Here is a 22989-nt window from a genome sequence, read left to right as displayed (position 1 = left end):
CCGGACCTGTGGGGATTTCTGGATGTTTGGTGGAAGAGACTGGGTGGGGAGGGGGAGCACTGGGAGTAAAGTCTGGTTAAACAGTCCACAAGGAGAACATGAGAACTGATCACTTTTAGTGTAATAGAAAAACGTTTGATTTAGCTAGCACTAGCTGGCTTGTATTCACTTCTGGAAGAGTCACTACTCTCTGGTGCATGCTCGAGTTCATGCGTACACATCTAGTTGTGATGTGAGGTGAAGGTGGTATGGAATTATTAGTAAGATATAGAGCCTTCTTTTGGGCATCACCCCCGTCATTTAAGAATGAGAAGCATAGTCAGTACAGTATAGGCAGAGTGGAAAGGGTACCTGTTCCAGAGGGGATGTTGTGAAAGTTGACACTTTTGTAAAGCATGCCACTCTACATCTGCATGGCAAGTAGCAAGGGTGCTGTTGTTGGTATTGTGACACTTGGTAGTGCAGGAGGAGGCAAGGCACAGTCTCCTTGCTGTTTCTTCCAACTTAAGCTGTTTGGCACTCAGTCCCATTCTTTGTGGATGGGTATGGGAGATAATGACTTCTAGGTCCATTTTTTTTCTTGACTGGCATTCTCAGTTGTCTTACGACCAATTAGAGAACTAAATCTTTTGAAAAGTTTTCTGGTTTTCACCACTGGAAATTGGGTGGTGAGGATGGTGAAAATTAGACACTCCAACAACAGTCCCTTGAAATAAGTCAATGGGGGAAAAGTAAAAAGAAATGTCTTCTGGCACAACTGGAGAGGTTCTAAATCTGAGGTTGAAGTATGGCAGGTCATGTTCCCTCTGAAGGTGATAGCATAGAGTCCTTCCTTCTGTTTTCCTAGCTTCCGTGTGTTTCTGGTGGCTTCCTCTTTCCATGGTTGTTTTTGTCCACATGTGCTTAGGTCTCTCCTTGCTCTTGCAAGACCATCCTAATCCCATAAGGCCTCATTTTAATTTGAAAATGTCCACCAGAACCCTATTTGTAGATCCATGAATATTTATAAATTTTAATTACTAAATTTGAATATTGATGAACCTGAATTTTAGTTTGTAGCATATGGATTTCCACCCCACCCCCTGCATTACTCATGTTCTGGTCACAGGTCCAGATTGGATATGATCTATTCACAGGATGACCACTCTCTTGACCACTGACTCATTTAAGTATGAACAGTTATGCCCAAACCAGGCAATGGACACAATGCTGGCATTTTTGTGCTCTTGTAAATTAACCATCTCTTTCTGCTGGATTGAGTGTGCAGTCAAAGTCAAAGTCTCTCAGTAGGTGCTGAAAGCCTGCTGGGACAGTCACTTGGGGCTAAGTTCCCTGGACTTGATTTAGGACCCTGAGCATACTGTACCTGAATTCAGACACTTTTGGCTTTTCCAGCATCAATAAATGTACATTTTTCTCTTTCACTTGTAACATTTAGAGTAAATTTTGTCTCACTTGCAAACTGAAGAGTCTAAATGATATTCTATGTTCACCTTCTTATTTATATTTTTTCTGTCCTCATGACAAAACGTGTTGCGTGTCTGTGTGCCCTATGCCAGAGGAGGACTGTTCTTGGTTTTCATGAGGCTTGGAGCCTGAGCTGGCTAAAAGACATGCACCGTGTTGGCCAAAAACATCCCAAAAAGGAACCAGACCTCCCATCCCAGCAATTACTCTTGGCAACTTCCTTCCCTGCTCTGTGCCTGGGCAATCTTATGTATGCACTGGAGACATGTAATAGTCTTTTGTCTTATGATATTGTTGTAAGCGTTAAATGAGCAATTGTTATAGAGTATGTAGAATAGACCTGATACTTCTTAACATTATGTTACTTATTATTATTGAGCAGAAAAAACTATTTCTTAATTCTCACAATGTCCCTATGAAATTAGTACCCCTTGTTCATTTCACAAATAAAGAAATTAAGGCTAATGTTGGTGATTCAGTAACTGTGTGAAATCTGTTTCACATGCTGAGTAAGTGAAAAAAATGGATTCAGAGGGCAGTCTTTGACATGTGGCTACATAGTCTCCCATGTATCTAAAGTGGAATACAAGCAAGTTTCAAGAGTATCAGTAAACTTCCAAAAGTGGCTTGGTGGTAAAGTGCTTGCCTTGGGTGGGCAATCCTAGATTCAATCTCCTGTGTTGCTAAAAAATAACAAAAAAATAATCTACAAAGAGCATGAGTGAGATTTTTTGAAGATAAAACCATTCTTCTGGAAGAGGGGAATATTAGGCCATACCCAGTGGTGCTCAGGCTTATTCCTGGCTCTGTATTCATGGATCAGTTTTGGTTATGCTCAGGATATGCAGTGCAAGCCAGGATCCACCCACTCAAGGCAAGAGTTTAATTATTCTACTATCTCTCTTGCCCTGTTGGATCAGGATTTTTGCTGTTGTTTTTTGTTTGTTTGCTTTAGTGTCACACCCAGCTGTGCTCAGGGCATAGTCCTAGCTCCAGGCTCAACACTCACTGCTAGCTTGGAGCTTGGGGGACCATATTAGGTGCTGGGAATCGAATCCAGGCCAGGGATGGGCAATCAAGTGCTTTGCCTATTGTCTCTCCAGCCCCTGATAGATCAATTTTTGATGTAAAATGTGTTCATGTTTATTTGTCTACTACCTGACATAGTACCTGACTTGCAGTTAAGTACTTAATAAGTGCTTAAAATACTTCATATACCCCTCATATATGGATAGCTTGTCCTGGAATTGGGTCATGTAAATTGTCTAACAAGCTTTTGAGATCCATTTGTTATTTTCATCCACTTCAGTTGCAAAAATATCCAAAAGCTAGGAAACATTAAATTCTGAGTGTATGTTGGTGACAAAAACCATTACATGCTTGGCACTCATGGAATTTATAATCTGAGAATAGACACAGCTATTCTACAAGTAAGTCACAAATAAAGATGTGATTACAAATAGTGATCAGTGTTAGAGACCTAACAAACTGGCTTGAACGATAGGAAGTGATGGAGCATGGCTAAGTTGTTTACATAATTTGATCATGGATGACTTCTCTGAAGAGATGGCATCTTGAACTGAGAGCAGGCTGAGGAGGGGTTAGCCAGGCCAAGCACAAAAGGAAGGGTGTTCTAGAATTTTGAGGAAAGAGCTTTCCTGGAGATCAGTGGAAGAAGGATCATGGAAGGAGAGTCACAAATATGTCTGTAAAGATAAGGTAAGGTTTGATTATCGTGAAGATTCCAAGATAGGAGGGCCCAGTATTGCTCGTCACCAGGCAGACATGTGCAGGATGATTCTCAGAGTGGTGGAAGGGCCACACAGTAGGATGGGGTTCTACCATCAATACTTGAGAGGTGAGCTGATTTGGTTATCCTAGCCTTCTTTAAGCGTCATAAGTACTTATTAGATTTGGTATCTTTAGGAGTATGTTAGTGAGTGACAAGAAGCCTCTGAAACCTCAGAGTAGAAAGAAATTTCCAAACCTTTCAGTTCAGTTGACAAAGTTCTCATCAACTGTAGGACTCAACTTTTAGGTCTTAAATACGTGAATGATGACAAATAGTGATAGGAGGATGGCCTTTAAGAATTCCACGAAGTTGGAATAGCACAGTGGGTAGGGCGTTTGCCTTGCACGCAGCTGACCCAGGTTCGATCCCCGGCAACCCATATGGTCCCCCAAGCACTGCCAGGAGTAATTCCTGAGTGCAGAGCCAGGAGTAACCCCTGAGCATCGCTGAGTGTGACCCAAAAAGCAAAAAAAAAAAAAGAATTCCACGAAGTTACCAATTGTTGGACTTTATTTGTTTTTGAGCCATAGACAGGGTGCTCAGAGGCTGCACCTGGTGGTGCTCAAGAGACAGTGCTCAGGGCAGAACCCAAGCCTTCTGCATGTAGAGCACGTGCTCAGCTTGTTGTGCTATTTCCCCAGCCCCATCGTCAACCATTTTAATTCTAGGTGACAACCTTGGACAGTGAGAGGATTCTTGTCCCAGAGTTCTGTTTTACTGACTCAGGAGAGAAATTATAGATGAAGTGGATCCTTTTAACTGAAACCAAGTTCTCAAAGTGAGTTCAGTTGTTGGGTCTGTTGGAATCTACCCTCCCTGTTTGTGTCTGTAAGTCTTCTTGTTCAAGCAGAACACTTAGCTTGCCATAGTCTGGCTCCCCAGACCGAGGCAATAAAATTCATGCTCCTTAAAAATAAAGTTCATGAAACTGGAGAGATAACACAGTGGGTAGGATGCTTTCCTTGCACCCATCCTACCTGAGTCTGATCCCCAGCACCCATATGGTCCCCTGAGCCCAGCAGGAATGAGCCCTGTGCAGAGCCAGGAATAAGCCCTGAGATTATTTTGGTGTGACCCAAAACCAAGATAAATAAAATTCATGTTCCCTAAAATGTCTCTTATGGTTTGTAGGAGTGACTTCAACGACTGTCTCTACTTTCATTTCTGGACTTGGCATGAAGTCTGGTATGTTCATTTCTGTGGTGTCGTCTCTACTTGGAACCACTTTCCCCAGACTTTCATCTTTGTCACTCTGACTAAATATTTGTGGATAAACATAAATACCATTTCCTGTATGAAGCCTTCCTTATTTCCTCCTTTAAGTTTCTTGGCAACTTAGGATTTCATGGATAAATTTTAAATGATTAGCATTTAATGACTTTTTTTTTCTGAGTGATTTATGACTTAATGCCTACTCTAGAACCTTGGCTGTTCTCATTTTATTTGCAATTTCACTTGAGATCAGACAATTCTGATCACCTTTTTGAATAACAGCAATGATCATTAACACAGGCCAATGGTGAGAAGCTGTTCTAGTCAATCTGTATGTACTATATGCACTGTATGTACTATATATATATATATATGTATATATATATATATGACCTTACTTTCTTATGAGAACCATGGATTTTTATTCCTACAATCACAGGGCTATTTGAAAAATTCGAGATTCATTGAATTTTGTAGTTAGAAGTATAAATGTAGTTAGTTAGAAGATAGAGTAGTTGAGGGTGCAAGTAGGTAAAATAAGAAAAGAGAAAATCGCCACAATACTGACAGGGACAAAGAAGATAAGTCAAGTTGGTGAGAGTCTGAAGTGTGTCCTTGAAAAGAAAACTCTTTCTAGAACCTCTCACTGCAAACACTATAAAAATGGGAGATTGTTCTGTGCTTATTTTGCTATGTTCTTGGGACCCTATTCCTCTAAACTCAGTGTTTAGTACATAGCAAGGACTCAATATTTATATGCTTGTGAATTAAGGATATGCATTTTTGCCTCTCCACAGGTCAGTAGAAAGAAGACACTCTCATTTTTTATCGTTGTGTTTTTGTTTTTCCAGGGAAAGCACACTTGACAACGGCCAGGGTCTACCCCAGGCTCAGTGCTCAGGAGTCTCTTTTGGCGGTGCTTGGGGGAATCCTAAGATGCTGAGGATCAAACTTGGGCCTTCTGCATGCAAAGCATGGACTATAGCCTATTGAGCTATCTATCAGACCATTTATTTCATTTTTTTTCTTCTCTTGCTGCCTTCCAAAGGTCTCTTCCACAGACAGGTGAATCTGATGCTTCTCCTGATTGAGGAGGCAGGAAGTAATAGATGAGGCACTAAAATGGGCAAAGGGTGGTGGGGTGAGAACTGATGTAAGGAACTGAAGCAAATGTAGCTAGTTAGAAGATAGAGGGGTAGAGGGTGCAAGTAGGTAAAATAAGAAAAGGGGAAATGACCACACCACTGACAGGGACCATGAAGATAAGTGGAGATTTGGGGAATTAAGGGCAGAGACATAATGTAAGGGTTAAGGAGCTTGCCTTGTATGTGGACAACCCTGGCTCGATCCCTGGCACCATATCTGGTCCCCTGAGTATCACTGGAAGCAAGTCCTGAAATCAATTTCTGAGCACCACCAGGTGTGGTCCCAACCACTCTCAGTTCTACAAAAACAAATTCTAGGCGTTGGCTGATGAAGGCCACGCACACAGAGTAGAGGCCTGAGGCCAGACACAGGGCTAGTCTGGTCCGAGGGCAAGTGGCCTCACAGGCACCCAGGCAGGCAGAACTTCCAGTTTTTCAAGATCAAGATGAAAGGCAACATTTGATGTGAAATCCTTTATTTTGAAAACTGTTCACCATTCTTTCAAGTGCATGGGAAAATTCAGCCTCTGTGGGGAAATATAAGAGGAATAGAGCAAGATGAGGCCCCACGCTCAAAGATCGGGCTACTTTGCATATCTGCAGAAGCTCACCACTCAGCATACCAGTAATGCAGAAACTCACAGGGGGCCATTCCTGGGGAGCAGCAGACCTTCTCATTGGGCTGAAGGCCTGTTGGTTTCTTTCTTTAAATAAAAAAATAGTTCACCATTGTTACTTATTGAATGGCCCTATAGCTTCCAGAAGGAGTTGATTTGCAGACTTAAAATGAGCCCTTTATTTCTTTTTTCCTTCTCAGTCTCAGCCCTGGGCCAGAGAAAAATGAGTCATAGCTGGTTCCTGCAGAAGCAAGGAAGGGGGTGTAGGATCAATCTCCCCAAAGGCTTAGCTCAGCTAAGTAGGCTAACTCAGGAGGCCCAGAATAGGCATCATCCAGTAAAGAGTCACCTTGGCTAGGAACTAACTGAGGGTTCCTGCTAGCTTGGGGAGAAACTGTCCCCATGACTGAGCTGTTCAGGTGATTTAAGATCAGAGCAGTCAAGATCTTTGATGCCGAGGAGCTCTTGCCCAATTTCCATCCTTTGCCTCTTTCTAATCATTGCTCCCCAGCTACTTGTGACTGAGAGTATAGTTTGGGGGTATATGTTTGAGTATCATCCAGATATAAGTTTGTCATTCAGTGCTTACTCTAGAGTAAAAAGATGAGGTTGTCTCCTTTTGGTTATGGGAACTCTCTCTCTGCTTGAGCCCTTAACACAGGACCCCTCTCCCAGCCCTCCCTGCTTTTCTTTAGAATTTGTTGCTGTGGAAATTTTCTATACATATTATTGAGGCTTTATTTTTTCTTTTGTTAACCTGATCCTGTTGGGATTACTTGTTCAGCTCAAGAAGAACCAGGACAGAGACTCTTCTCCTATACCACAGTGGGAGATGGACAGACCATTAGCCTGTCTGTGGTCCATTAGCCAGATCACCTCGCCCGGCAAAGGTTTAATCCAACACCTGCCAGTGTAACCTTGGGCATCAGGGCTGGAATACTTGGGACACTGATAACTCAGTGGAATTTGTTTGGCTATGCTTTAGGGAGAAGGGGGTAGCAGGGTGGGGTTTCTAAAATTGAGCAGGATAGAAAATGAAATCCAAGAGATGCGAGTCATCCTTTTGCTTTTTCATCCATTTAACTCTGTAGAATGAAATGGCTTTACATCCCTCATGGACTCAGCATCACCCTGGCTACTGTGGATGAAGAACAAAGATGCCCTGTTGTAGAGGATGGACCTGGACTCCAAGGCATGAAATGCCTTAAGATCCAGGCAAGACTTTGTGAGTCTTGTTCCAGTTGCTTATTCATTTTATAACCTTGAAGGAGTCAAGGTCTTCAAGCTGCAGTTTCCCTATCTGTAAAATGGGGAGAGCATTGAATCAATCACATATGTTTGTTGTGAAATGAACAAAGAACAGCTGCAAAAAACACTGCTGGGTCTGGAGCGATAACCCAGTGGGTAGGGCTTTTGCCTTGCACGTGGCCAACCCGGGTTCGATTCCCAGCATCCCATAGGGTCCCCTGAGCACCGCTAGGAGCAATTCCTGAGTGCAGAGTGCAGAGTGCAAAGCCAGGAGTAACCCCTGTGCATCGCTGGGTGTGACCCAAAAAGCAAGCAAGCAAAACACACAAACAAACAAAACACTCTGCCCATGTTTGCCTCATAGTGAACTTAATATTGCTGTAACTACTGGGCTTCTATGTTATCTTTCTAGTAGAAGAAGATAAAAGAAACATGATATCTTTTCTCTTCTTTTATTTTCTTGCTAAGACATGCTTTAGCTAGAAGCGGTAGAAGCTTGGTGAGTTTGCTCAAGTTGTCTCTTCTGTGTCTTACCCTCCTCATCTTGAGAGAGGCAGAAAGGCAAGTGGTCCACCTTCTCTGTTCACGTGGACTCTTCCTGTTCCCAAGCACTGACACAGGTATTAGGTACCTGAGAACAATGGTAAAATATATTTGAGCACTTCCACGTGAGGGTTCTAACAGATTCCAGAACAGCCTCTAATCTAATCGTCTGCAAGTCTTGATGGATTGGCATTTGCATAGTCCCTAAAGATGAAGAGGCAACTAGAGAGCAAAGATCCAAGGTGATTGGTGGGATCAGGATGGAAGGGGGTTCCCCACCTCCATGCGCTGTGAAGAAACTATCTGTGAAATAAAGACATTAATGAATAGGGAATAAATTTAAAGGGGTCACAGGGAAGGAGACTGCTCAGCTGCATAGGGTCTGGGGAAGAAGGCGCTTGCTGGTAAGCAAGGGACGGAGGTAGGGAGGTATGCAAGCATGAAATGACATTGAAGCTGCAGGAAGTTCAAGAGCAGCGAAGACAAATAAACCAAGTGAAATATATAAGTTGTTTGGGGGAGGAAGTTTTGCTGTTGTGGGGGGGACACGTATCATGCCGAGAAGAGTGGACATTCTCCTGCCATGGACATGGAAACTCAGGAGCAGAAATGTGAGCGCAGGATCTAATTTCTCGGCAGTCAACATTCTGATGTTCAAAGAGCTGGGGACCCCAGGAGCCAGGAGGCCACTTGGAAAATTCTGGAAGTTGCAGGGATAAGAAATGGTGCAGGGATCAAGTGTGGAGAAACAGCATCTATCTCTGAATTTCAAGTCTTGAAGTAGTAACCGGCGGAATATTTCGTGTGATAACTTGGAGTGAGTCTCAGGACTGAGTGAATGCGAAATTTAACTGTGCATAAAAGGGATTCCCCGCATAGATCTTGGAAATTTTTCCTTGCTTTCTTCTTTTGGATGACTGTGGGGCTGCACATGTATGTCCCTGCTAGGTGAAACCTTTCTCCTTGCCTTGGCAGGCCCCAGAGTCGTGGAACGTCCTCAGCTGGGGAATTTAAACACAAGGAACCCCTAGGATTTACAGTGGTCCTCATTCTAAGGCATAAATCACACCCAATTTGTTTGAAATCCTGTCTTAGAAGGTTGCGTGTTTTAACAAACTTTGCAGCAAATCCAGCCCAACGTTTGGATGTGGAATGAAAGCTGAAACTGAATGCTGGTCTGCCTTGGGTCTGTCATGCAGCCCTACTGTGCCCCTTTCAACTCATCCCTGCCAGTGCCAGCCTATACTGGTGAGTCCTGCGGCCACTCTGGGAAAGGACTGACTCTGACAGCGATTTAGGGGTGATTCCCTCCCGGAGTGAAGAGAGTATATTGCAGAATTAGCAATACATTATCCCCTGTTGGCCAGTGACTTGGAGACACCCCAAGCCAGGATTGGGGCAGAAAGTTAATTAATCTGTTTATTAAAAAGAAGAAATGTCTCATTTGCATGCATTTACATTCAGGTCTTACATGCATCCTGCCTTTTTGGTGGTCTCTGCTTGCTTCCTGTATTTTTTAAAAAACCTAGCCCGCTAGTTGCACAACCCTCTTATATTTTCTGCGGGTTGGTCTCTGTTTGAGGGTGTATGTCTGGTTGTCATTGATTCCAGCAAAATTTGCTTGTCATATAGAACACTTAATTCTCTGTAGAGATCCTTGCCTGTCTCATGGGCCATGAGGGTTTTCTTCCAGTTACCCTATACCACAGTTGGGAAAAGATTTATCTACTTAACTAATCTTGGAAAATAAAGACCTTGTCTCCATCAGAGTTGGACATGTTATTTGGGGATGATCCATTCAATTATCTGCAATTTCCTACTCAACTGAATTTTCCATGGTCATTTTTGTGGGTGTGTTCTCCTTCTTGCTTTTCCTATCTTATTGGGAGGTCTGCTTCTGGAGTTCTGTGTTTCTTTTTCCTTTGGCAATCGATGGATTTTAGCAATTCCATATTCTACAGGATTGAGGTTTTTGCCTGAAAATGCCTGTGTAACCTGAATCCAGGCCCCTTGAAACCAGCTAGAATGAAGTCGTGGGAGTAGAGGGTCAGGGGCTTGGAAAAGGGGGAGAGTGGGGAGCGATGGGGGTGAGGAGGGGTTGAAATGCAGACCCCAAGAAGTTCCTGGAACCACAGCATGTAAAGACCAAACTGGCTAGGGAACTTTGCTAGGAGGCAAACCTTTGCAGCTCAAGAACCATCAGTTTAAATTTTGGGTGGGGGGTGGGGGAACCCACTCTCCTGGAAGTCTGTATTTTGTGACCAAGACTTTTCTGATCCATTACTCCAGCGGGGCTGGGGGTGTCTGTGGCGTAGACAGGGTTAAACCATCAATATGCTAACAAGCTTACCAACCAGCTTGCAAAGGGTCCTGACTGGGGGCGAAAGGAAAGCCCCCAACCAACCTTAGACCTCTGTCAGGCTGTAGGGAGAATTATATTTTTGAACTAGTCTACAGTGTGGACAGGAAATGACCTCTCCACAAACTGCTTCTTAAAAAACAAGCATTGGTGCCTAAAGCTATCCAGCCTGCCTCTCTCTCTCTCTCTCTCTCTCTCTCTCTCTCTCTCTCTCTCTCTCTCTCTCTCTCCCTCCTTCCCTCCCTCCCACCTCCCTTCCTCCCTCCCCGCCCCCCCTCCCTCTCTTGGAGCTCCTGCTCTCTCGCTCCCTCTCCTCCTCGCCGTCCTCCCTCCCTGCTCCCTCCCTCCTCGGCGCTCTCCCTCTCCGCTCGCTCTAGAGCGGGCTCCGACAGCAGTTCCCAGCCAGTGTGCTCGGTGGCTGCCTGCCTGTGCGCGCGCGCGCGCGCGCGAGTGTGTGTGTGTGTGTGTGTGTGTATGTGTGTGTGTGTATGTGTGTGTGTGTGTGCGAGCGTGTGCGTGCGCCTACTTTGTACTGTGAAGAACACAGCCCATGTGCTCTGCATGGACGTTACTGATACTCTGTTGAGCTTGATTCTCCACAAGCAGGCAAGATGTCCAGCACACCACACGACCCCTTCTATTCTTCGCCTTTCGGCCCATTTTATAGGAGACACACACCCTACATGGTGCAGCCAGAGTACCGAATCTATGAGATGAACAAGAGACTGCAGTCTCGCACAGAGGTGAGTACTTCAACCTTGTCTGCGTGGCCGTGTCTCTTTGCAAACTGTGCAGTGGGCTTTTCCTGGGGTGGCCGGCTGCGTTCCGTGGCAAGTGTCCCACTAGATACTACCACGTTCGTGGAGCCCAGCGCCAGGATGGAGCCACTAGTTTGAACGCCGAGATTCCAGGAAGGCGCTGCAACTCTTGGGGCTGGCGATAGTTTTCTGCTGGAATCTCGAAATAGACAACCCAGCAATTGATTCGCCTGCTGGGTCTCCAGAAATATTGCTTCACCACCCCCTCACCTTGCCTCCCCCCACCCCAGAACTCGGGGTGTGCAAGCTCCGAGGCGGTCCCGTTAGTGTTTCTGGAGATAGAATACAGGGGTTTATTTGGCAATCCCGTGCATGCGGCAAAATAATATTGTAACAAATCCCGGAGGAAGTCTGCTTTGACCTGTGTTTGCTTTGCAAAGTGATCAAAAGCAAGGTGAAGGGGTGTGGGGGAGTTGAGAGTATCCCGCATACTTTTAAGGGCTGGTCTCAGAGGGAGACTCACGTTTGGATATTTCTGAGCCCAAGGCAGAGACCAGTTGCTTGGGACAAGGGGTTCGGGACTTCTCCCGTCTCAGCTAGGAGCAATACCTTTGGCCCGAGCTACATCTGCATTTAAGTCAACTCGAGCTTTTGCATAATTGCAATCTTGTGCCTGAAAGGGAATCAACCCCTCTGTCCTGGGAACGCTGGGAGCCCGGAGAACGGGACTTTCAGAACTTTGTAAATGCAAAACTCCTGGCTGCCTCCTGCGATTTAAATGTTTAATGCTAGCTGACTTTTTCTCGGTGCTAACTTAGCTGCTGGGTCATCTTGCTGCTGGTTTGAGCCTGTAACTTGGGGCTTTGTGTGGAAGTGTGTTGAGAAAGAGTTACACCAAAATCACTTTGGGAAGCAGCAATCACTAAGGATTCAGAGTCAGCAGAGTACAGATACCCAGAGGGTTGTGGCAAAGAGCTTTCCCGGAATAGCTTTGGTGAAATTTAGGATTGAAGATGGACTCTCAACTTTGGAAAGGGACGCAAGCTTGTATGATACAATAAAACACACTTGCTTGAATTGTCAACAGAGCGGTGGAGAATTCATGATGTTAAATGTTTTTAATACAGCTAACGAGTTGTGACCTGTTTTCTAATTGGCTGATAGCTGGACAAGGACTAATCTTTTTAAAAAAGAATTATCTTTAATATTGCTATGGGGGGAGTATATGTTAGTCATTCCACTGATGCTAACTATGATGGATGATACTGTTGCTCTCATTAAGCCAGTGGCTTTTACACAAATATAAACTATTTTGCTTGTGGTGGGCAACAATATTGGCAATAAATGAAGTTTGTATGGGGTGTGTGTGTGGCATTCCACTTTGTATATTTCCTTCAGATATTTGGAGCAAGTCTGTGTTGGAATCTTAAAGTCTTCCAGAAATGATTGGTGGTGATAGGCTGCTTTTTAGAATCATATCCATAGTGATAAACAAAAACCTATGGGGTTAAGAAAAGTCTTAAGATAAATGATTCATTAAAGAAATAAATAAAAGGAGAGTGGAGGTTATGTAGGCTCAGGCTTCAATACAAAGCCCCACTTCACATTTGAGAAAGTTTCAAGAGTGGCGGAAAGAGCTTTTGTCTGTCCCTGGTTGGGAGAGCGGGCGCAGAGATCTCTCTGGTTCTGGATTTCTGAAGATCCTGAATGATCACTTGGTCAGTTCTGAGCCAAGAAACCTCTGGGTTCAAGTCTCATGATAACCTGTAGGCTGGGGTGCTCCATGTCCCCACACTTACTTCACCATTAAGATTCCCCCCTAATCCACATGTGTTCTAAAAAGTGGCATAGTATCTTGGGTAGGCTGACTTGGACACTCCTAACTTTTGTTTGGATTATGGGGTATTACTTTTAAGGATTTCCTTACCTCAGAGGAGAAAAAACCCTCCTTCACAGCTGAAGCACCTGGAGAGGAAAGCTTGCTCTGACAAATCCTTTAAACCTGACTCTGACAGAAATGCACTAAGACTTGTTTTCTGGCACATTGTAGGGCCAACCAGGAGTGTAGATCCCTTGAACCTCATTTTAAAAAATAATTATTCTAATGCTTACTCTTATCCTTCTTTTCTCTTTGTCCAAAGGTAAATGTCAGGAACCCAAGCTTTTAAATTTGTTTTCTTTTCCAAAAGAGAGAATCAAATCATTTCTTCTAAGATTTTATTGACATTAAGTTTTGAATATAAGCTACAATGAGAAGGATTTTGAAAAAAATAACTTTGCATAAAAAAGTTGTAATATGCCTTTAACAAAGATGATTAGTTGTGATAAAGCTGTTCTGAGTCCTAGTGAGGGATTGGCTGGAACGAAAGTCACTAGTATCCAACAAGAGTTACCAGTTTGCTCACATGCAATAGCAAATAGATTGTTGAGTGATTTATCATTAGAATTAAAATTTAGAATTCACCAGTGACTCAATCATTTGGGACAAACAGATTCACCCCTCTCTCGTCTGTCTCTTTTAGCTCAAATTCTTTGTCATATACTCTTCATTGACTTCTAATAATACACGCATGTACACACGTACATATCTCCCACCCGGGCAATACTTTTTTAAACTTGATTTTTTAACTTTTTTAACTTCACTCCTCTGAGTGAAGTTGGGTAAACTTGTTCAGAAGGAAATTGTAGCAAGTCTGTGATAAATCCATTGTGATCCAGTTTGTAGAAATTTCCTGGAAACCTCGATCTTTCTGGAAATTGAGAAAGTAAGTAGTAAAGAATAACAGCATTTACTCACTTAGCTTCTATCGCTGACTCTGGGCCATTCTCTCATAGAGATTGATGCATTTCTTCCAGTGAAATCATACTGGAAATGAAATCTGTGGAAGCAGCTCCTGTTAGCTTAAAGAACACTGGGTTGTGAGTTGTGAGTTAGCCTAATCTCTAACAAGGTTCTTGTTTTTGTTTTGGCTTACTAACTGGCAGGAATCTGTGTCTTGTTTCTTCTCCTTTTTTTTCTCTTTTTGGGTCACACCCGGAGATGCACAGGGGTCACTCCTGACTTTGCACTCAGGAATTATCCCTGGCGTTGCTCAGGGGACCACATGGGATGCTGGGAATAGAACCCAGGTCAGCCACGTGCAAGGCAAATGCCTACCCGCTGTACTATTGCTCCAGCCCCCTGTAACTAACTCTTAGTGAATCTTTAATTTGAAAATTCAGATTCTGCTCAAGTCCCACGTTTGGTGTTCTCCTGTAGGAAAAAGCACCAGGAACTGGGATCAAGAGCACAGGCAGGTGTTCTTTGCCCTGGTCCCCCATCACAAATGGCACTAGAATAATGGCGTAAAGGTGGAGAGAGATCCACGAAGCCGAGGACCCTGACATTCTGCTTCAAAGGAGCCCATATAGGGAATGAAGAGATTTGTACAGGGGTTACTTGCCTTGCATGCAGCTGACCCAGCTTTGATGGATATCAGCACCATATACAACCACCCCAAATGATCCCTGAGCGCTATGAGTAAGTCCCATGCACCTCTGGGTGTGACCCCAAATCTAAGAAAAAAGGGCAAGGAAATAAAGTGAGCACTTAGACGGAGCAGTCCCAGGTTCAAAGTTGGTCTTCCATTAAGTGTGCATTTGTTAACTAGCTCACCACCGAAGAGTTGGGAACTAGGGCTCTGGAATTAGCATCTCTTTTGAGAAACACAAGTCTGTGTCCCTTAGAGACCTGGGGCCCTGAAGCTGACTAGGGCATCCATTTCCTACTTCCCTGCAAATGCTCCTTCCCGTCCTCCCCATACTTGTTTGATCAGAAGATCATTTAGAACCCTACTCTTCATGGCAAAGCAAAGCAAATATCTTAGAGAGAAAAGGACCTCGCCTCTTTTTTTTTTGCTTTTTTTGGGGTCACACCTGGCAATGCACAGGGGTTACTCCTGACTCTGCACTCAGGAACCACTCGGGGTGGTGCTCAGGGGACCACATGGGATGCTGGGAATCAAACCCGGGTCGGCCGTGTGCAAGGCAAACGGGTACCGCTGTGCTATGGTTCCAGCCCCGAGGACCTCACCTCTTTTTAAAGGACCAGCATGACCAGGCAAACAAAGCAACACAAGTATCTTTTCAACACTCTTGGCTTTTCTGGGAAATAAACTTTCTTTGCCATATCAAAATCTCAGTGGAATTTCATTTAAAAAATGACTGGCTTGAAAACAAAAAACAAACCAAAATGAAAGGTGGCATTCCTTTACCCCCATTTAGATGAAATTAAAAGGAACTTACACACACACACACACACACACACACACACACACACACACACACCACTTTTCCCTTGCCCATGCTTCTGAAATTCACAGATTGAAATGGTCTTGCTGTCCCAATGTGTTTTGGAAGAACACAACAGCACAATGAAATGTTTTAGCATTTTACACTGGGTACAGTCAGATAGGATGGGAAAGCATGTTCTAAAGATCGCAGTATTTGTTCTATGTAAGGCTTCATAATAACAAAAGCAGCACTTTTTTTTTCACTTCCTGAGATTTGGGCTGTGAGATGAAAATATAGGTAAAATATGAGCCACATTAAAGTGTCTTCTGTTCTAGGGAAGAGATTTCACTCATGCTGGAGCACTCGAGAATTGATGAAAGTGTCTCCAGGAAAGTTAGGAAAAAATACCGATACTTTATTATTGTAGATAACTTTTCTTTACCTTCTTCTTCACCAAAGTTTCCAAAAGTGCCTCTATGCCAGCGGAGATATTTTTAGTTCCATTTGTTTCCTCACTAGCTGTGTGCTAGATTTTAGAAAAATACCACCAACACCAGAGAAGCATGGGTTTCATTATGTCTTTTTTTTCCCCCCTGCTTGGAGATTTTGTTTCTTTTACTACACATCCAACTCCAAAAGAGAAAGCATTGATATCACACACACACACACACACACACACACACACACACACACACACACTTTTATTAGACTCACAGTTCTTAGTTTGACAGGATTTCATATGCATTGAAGATGTAAGAAGACCTTGAAATTTAAATCTGCTGTTTTTTTCGCCCCTCCCCTTGCTCAACTCTGAAACTCCCCAGGGAGGGGGGAGGGGGGACTCTCCTTTTCTTCCAGCTACATTTTTATATACCTCAGTCACCGGATTTCACATCGTCACATCATGTTTATTCATGGGCTAGCTTAGTATCATGGATGTTCAGATGACATCTAGTTAAAATGAGATTAGGTAGTTGGGATAGGTGGGGTGGGGTGGGAGGGAAATGAAATATTTCGTGATAAACTTGTACTCCCACCACCCCTAAAAATGTAGCAAGGCCAACGTTGCTGCGACTCTGAGGCATATGAATGATTTTCTGTGTTAGGCACAGAACTTTCCCGGTTGTTCAAAGAGGGTCGCTGCGGTGGGGGAGGGTGCGAGCATAGCGGGGAGGGAAGCTATTTTGAAAATGTTAAATGAAACCAAAAGCGCAGTTTTAAGAATGAGAACTTCCCAACTCTTATTTTTTAAGATCTCTACATGGCCTTAGAAAACAATTGCAGGACTCTGAAATTTATTTACTTCGGGCCTCCCCCCCACCCCCACTCTTTCCCTTCCATTTTCTTACTATGGGAACTGTTTTTAATTAAAAATTGCCACAAACTATTCGTAGGAGGCCAAGAAGAAAAAAATGTCTCAACTCACATTCAGCATGATTCTTATCAACTGAAAAAAAATCAATGGACATTTAAATTTCTCCCATTTTTGTTTGTAAATGATGATATAGGATTTAGACTGTACAGTTTTTTTTCAGACATTGAGCTTTTTCGGTTTAGGTTTCAGAAAGAAATTAATTTAAATTGTATGACAAACAGGGCTATAAATCTCCTTTTATTATATTTGGGCCCTTCAACTCATTTTTCACAAGGAACACAGAACACCCCCCTTTTGTACAAACAAAACATAAAACAAATAGCCCCCAAATCCAGTGTACATTATAAAAAAATCATAAATTTACTTATTTGCATTTGGTTGGTGGGTCTCAAAATATTACTGATCTGAGAAAACAATCTCTTTGAAGGCATCAGAAAATAGCTTAAAAATTTCAGCCTGTGTAGGGATTATTTATACCTTTATCATTTTCTAAACTATTCTCTTTTGTTCTTTTTCTTTCTTTCTTTTCCACTGTTGCTCTCCTTCCTCCTCTTCCTGCCTTTTTGTTCCACTCTCATTTCTTGTCAGTTTGAGTTTAGAATATTTAGTTTTATTTTTTTTGTGGGGGAGCTACTCCTGGCTATGTTTTCAGGGGTCATGTGGTGGTTGGGATTAAGCCCAGCCAATTGCATGAAAGACCCTTGGCCCCTCTGCTCTCTCTTCACTCCTTCCCCAGATTAATTTTTAAATAATAGTTCTAAAATAATACTAATGCTAGTTTTTAAATTTTGAAATCATTTTTAAGCACACATCTGAACATTGTCAACTATTAACATTTAAGGCCAAATTCTATCATTTCTGAACTCTCCTGTTCAATAACAACTTTTGAATGTGGAAATGCAAAGGTGAAAAGGCATTTTCTGTCATCCAGAAGCATATCATTTATTTATTTATTTATTTATTTATTTTTTGCGGGGATGGGGGGGACACACCTGGTTGTGCTCAGTGCTGACTCCTGGCTTTGTGCTCTTGGATTATTCCTGGGAGAACATATGGGTCCTGGGCATCTGACCTGGGCAGCTTCACACAAAGCAAGTATTTTAAGGAAACAAAGGGTAAGTAAGTTTGCCTGCATCCTACCAGTGGTAGTTTACTTTCAGAAAGTGGATTCTTAGGGACTCTGCCATAGCACCTTTCTTGAGATTGCATCTCTTTGCAAGGGGGACTTTGTTTTGCAGGGTAGGCATTCAGGAGGTGGATGCATTGATGTTTTCACGGTACAGGTGGATTTAGGAGTGACTAGAAAGTCTTTCCCGAGTGCACCCAATTTACTTTGATTCTGTCTTACATATGTTGGGATAATTTCTAAGGGAACTATGCAGAATTTTGAAGGATAGATTCAAAGATGGAAAATAGCCCCTGTTTATTAAAGAAAGAGCCAAATCATACTCCCTGGTGATGCATAAATATTGCCTATAGTCATCAAACTGGCCTTTTCTGAAGAAATACGGGAATTCCTTTGGAATCTCATACATGGTCATCCAAAAGTTGAGCATTTTCACTTCCAAGCACTAAGATTTGCATTCAGCCCACCTTGTCCCTCAGCTGTGTTTTATGAAAGGTGGGGCTCTGTTTTAAATGATAACCTCTCAGTATCTGTGTTGTAGACCATAGTGCCCAGAAAGGGGTGGGGAGAGCGAGAGAGTGAGAGAAAGAGAGAGAGGGAGAGAGAGAGACAGAGAGAGGGAGAGACAGATAGAGGGAGAGAGAGAGAAAGAGAGAGAGAGAGAGAGAGAGAGAGGGAGAGAGAGACAGAGAGAGGGAGAGACAGATAGAGGGAGAGAGAGAGAAAGAGAGAGAGAGAGAGGGAGAGAGAGAGAGAGAAAGAGAGAGAGAGAGAGCAAGAAAGTGCCTGCCATAGAGCCACAGAGGCAGGCTGTAGGGTAGGGGCGTGGCAGGCGGGAAGCTGGGGTCATTGGTGGTGGAGAATGGTCACTGGTGGAGGGATGGGATTATTGTATGATTGAAACCTGATCATGAACAGCTTTGCAAATATGTACCTCATAGTGAGATTAAAATTTTTTTAAAAAGGCAGAGGGCTGTATCAAAATGTCTCACATTCTGTGGATACCAGCCTTTCTGCAATAACAATAATGTAAGTGTGTAGGGATGAGCTAGAATTAGATTGTGGCATGGCATTGGCTTCCTTAGCAGTCGATTGATTAGGAACCATAGAGAAAATATAAAAAACATTAAAAAAAGTCCTGCTCCATCTGGCTCTCCTGTCTCCCCGCTCACCCATCCCCAACACACAGATTTTCCCTACCCTGCACCTTTGCTTTGCTTTGGGGACCATGTTTATTTCCCAATGTCTCTACAGCAGTTGCCTGACGATACCCGAGGTTTGGAGGAATTTATGGTTCGCTCTACTCCCAAGTTTATATTCTGGTTCTCCTGTAACAGGGAGGAGATTGAGTTCTGGGAGGTGAAACTGCTCCCCACAGGCTGAATCTTCCATCCTCTGCCCCGAGCATGCTGGCACCGGCTGCCCAGAGCCCATGGCCATCCCAGAGGTCAGCCTGTCTTGCCCGCACCCAGGAACTCTTTGTGCTTCTCCTCTCCTTCCCCCTTGGCGGGGATGCTGACTGGGATGCACACTTGAGGTGTACAAACACACACATGTGCTCACCCCACAGCTTACTCGTACAGTTGAGATGCTTGTACATATTGTGTCTAGGATATTTGCTGGGAGTTGCCAGGGTTTAGACACACTGCTCCCCTGGGAGTGCTCCTTTCTGCAGTGCTCATATGGTTTTTAGTGGTGGCCCTTGCGCCATCCTTGGCTGTGAGCCAGAGATGTCACTCTCTGGTTTCGGTGCAGGGCTGCTGGGACTTGGTTGGGGTGGGCTACATGAAGGATCAGAGCTCATGGTCTCACCACGCAAGGTCACTACCCTTCCCCTGGAGCCCACATTTGTGGCCCTTTGGATCAACTTAATGTGAAGCTTTTGTCTTCCAATTAGAAACAGGAAAGATTTGGAAGGCGTCTTCCAAGGAGACGAAGCTGCCCTGTGTAGAGGCACCCCAAGCTCCCTTCCTTTCCCATCAGGACTCGGATGGCTCCTACCGGAGCTCTCTGCTTCCTCTCTCCCCCTCAGAAGCTCCCCACGAGTGGCCAAGGGCATCTTCAGGAACCCTAGAGCAGTTGCTTTATCCCTCCAGCTCCTCCCGGCATCCCCCTCCAGCACCAAACTCCTTGCTCTATCTGACACTTTCGATTGGCTCCCCCAGCCCCCTTCCAAAAAAGCCTGTGCCCACAGCCTTCCCTGTGTCCAACAGATTCCAGTCCCAGTGACTTCTTGGAGATCCATGAACTTACCAAGCGCATTCCCATCGGGGACAAAGCAGACACTGCAATAAGCTCAAAGAATTGACATGTTGGCTTTATTTTCAAGTCATCAGAAATATTTAGAGTCTCAGCATTTAGGGGGACCCCATCCTGATCAATGGTCCTTTCTCCAAGGGTCTATTTCCTGAATGGACTGAATCCAAAGGACGTCCCCACCACTACTTCCCTTGGCGTGTCCTGGTCATGTTCTTTGCAGATACTGTTGGGATCAGACATTTTCTTGTTTTGAGCTTATTGAAGTGTCTGCCTGTCCCCGATAAGGTTCAGGAGGCCGCGGGCCTCATTCGTCTTGCTCACAGTGGTCTCCAAGCTTCCAGCTCACAGTGGATATGCAAATCAGCTGTCCAAGAAAGAAAATTCAGCGGCACCAGCACTGTCCTGACAGATGTTCAGATTTGCCTAGAATCTAACCAACAACCCCCTGTAGTTCCAGGTAGGGGAAACTGAGTCCAATAGCTCAGGGGCATGCCCTGACAGCTTGCTCAGGAGACTTCAGGAAAAAGAAGGCCGAGAAGGAGGATTTCCCCTGTGAAGTGTTGACCTGGGAATTGGGGCCTCCAGGTGGTGTTGGAATCTCTGAGTTCTGATTAAAAATATCTATTCTTGCCTCAGTAGGTTTTTTTTTCATATTTATTTGATATTTCTACCACTTCTCTCTCTTCAGATCTATCTGCGGACCCACCATTGTGAATTACTATGAATCATGGTAATACCTTACATTTCCTGGAGCACTTTGCATTTGAGGAAAGTGCTTTCAGGGCCATTAATTAGCTTTTTCGAAGGGGGTTGCACAACAGAGAGCACGGAAATTTAAATGACTGTATGATGTTGTCGTCTAGAGTGACACGTGGTTTTATGATGTGCTCTGTGTGTGAGTGGGCACATGCGTGTGTGAGTGAGTGAGAGAGAGGGAGAGAAAAAAGAAGAGCGAGAGAGAGAAGGAGTAAGACAGAGACTACTGTATTTGTGAGTGCCTGTACCCCTGCTCAGGGAATATACTCATTTCCCCCACTAGTACTTTTTTTTTTTCTGGAATGAAAAGAGTTACATGCCTGGACTATAAAGATCTAAACTGTAGTCTGAGTTGCAGCGACTGGCTCCAAACCCAGCCTCTGCCTCCTCCTTGTTCTTTTATCATTTGGGAACTTGCTAAACTTTTTTTGAGCTTATTTCCTTGATCTGCGTTTTAGGCGGGGAAGGGCCTGTCTAATGCACGATGCTCCCTGGGACACACCAAATGCTCAGTGAATGGTTGCTGTGCGGTCGCTGTCAGCCATTCTCCCTTAACTCTTCACCATAAAACTGTCATCAAAGTCATACAAAACTTTTCACCATTTCCCTGAAGTATCTTCAGCAGTAGTCTTTCGTGGCTTGCACCAGCAGTCATCAAGTCCAGGCATGGGTCTTGCAGTGACCTATCGTAGGACATGATGTTCTCGTAGTGTCTGGTGAAGACCCACACGCAACCCTGTGGCACGATCTGCTCCTGAGTGCAGGTCAGAATGATTTCCTGGACATGCTCACAGCAGCCCAGTGTGCGGCCCTGCATGTACTTGCACAGGTTTCACGCTATTGAAGAACTCCGTGAAGACTGCAGGAGCCTGAAGTATTTTCGCTCCCTGACGTCTTTGCAAGGGCCATCCAAACTGGAGTCCCAAGGAAGTCTGGAGAGCACCCATGGGTGACCTGGCATGGCCATTTTGTCTAAGGTCTCTTCTCAGTGTGCACAAACTTTGCTCCGGGATCTGCGGCAGCTGTGGAGGGAAATCAGTCGATCCACTGTGATGCCGTGAGGCTCACGCCTTAACGCCCTGAGAGAGCACAGGGTGGAACTGGTGACGTGCTGAGGGGCTTCGTGCTGTCCTTCTGGCCAGAGGGGTGGCTGGACAAGCAGTGAAGTCACTTGTTTCTGTCTTCCTTGTGGGTGAAACTAGGCGTGATGCTACTCATTTATGTCATTGGCTTCAGTGTGAAACTTCCTTGATTTTTCATGTTGAGTTCTTTAACTTACACATGCCTTTTGACCACTTCACATGTGATCTTCAGTTTGACATTATTAATATTTTCAGCCTTTCTGGAGAAATTAAGTTGCTTCAGACATCTGTATGAAGACATGTGTATACACTTTTCCCATCACTATATGTATGTCACAAATATAGTATCCGTGTATACTTTATATGTGTGTGTGTGTGTGTGTGTGTATGTGTGTGTGTTGGTCAGGGAGAGACAATAGTACATGTTAGCTTGCTTGCCAGTATGGATCATTTCCTAGTACTCATGGAAATTTTAGGTTGATACTACAAATCCATGGTGACAAATACAAAAAGCCTTTGGTATACTTTATCATTTGAACCATTTATCTGTATTTGGTCAAAATGTCTTGCTTAAAATTAAAATTCACATTTGGTGCTTATAATATACCTTTGAAAGGTTCTGATGGATCTATCTATCTATCTATCTATCTATCTATCTATCTATCTATCTATCTATCTATCTATCTGTCTATCTATCTGTCCCCTCCTACTCCCATAAGAACTAGATCCTAGGAATTCCTGGCTCCACTAGAAAGCACACATGTCCAATCTCTCCAGCCAAAAGATCAGAAAGCAAGCACCCGGGGTCCTAACCTGGACAGGGAAATGTTGCTGATTTAAAAGTGGCTTAAGGTTTTCTAAATTCTAGCACTAGTTTTCTGGGCAATTACCAGAAACTGCCAAATTCAACAGTTACAGTCACAGATTTGTATTTCAATTCTATGGAAACCTTTATGTAGGATTGATGTTTTCCATTTT

The 22989-nt window shown here is 43.9% G+C and overlaps 1 protein-coding gene across 10 annotated transcripts in view; it reads left to right on the top strand.

Annotated features, from left to right (window-relative positions):
• The first annotated feature begins 10734 nt into the window (after window positions 1–10734).
• Window positions 10735–22989, top strand: part of LDB2 (LIM domain binding 2) — a 356217-nt gene continuing 343962 nt past the window's right edge. For 3 of the 10 annotated variants that reach the window (XM_055137862.1, XM_055137863.1, XM_055137859.1), the window contains exon 1: window positions 10738–11126. In XM_055137862.1, the coding sequence (XP_054993837.1) occupies window positions 10995–11126 (132 nt within the window). In that variant the 5' untranslated portion in view covers window positions 10738–10994. Of the gene's footprint in view, window positions 11127–22989 lie in introns of all 10 variants that reach the window. The other 7 variants (XM_004616534.2, XM_004616535.2, XM_055137860.1 and 4 more) reach the window with 6 other exon arrangements.

Source organism: Sorex araneus, chromosome 5 (assembly GCF_027595985.1).
Source record: "Sorex araneus isolate mSorAra2 chromosome 5, mSorAra2.pri, whole genome shotgun sequence".
Taxonomy (NCBI): Eukaryota; Metazoa; Chordata; class Mammalia; order Eulipotyphla; family Soricidae; genus Sorex; species Sorex araneus.
This window is presented reverse-complemented; position numbering and strand designations above follow the sequence as displayed.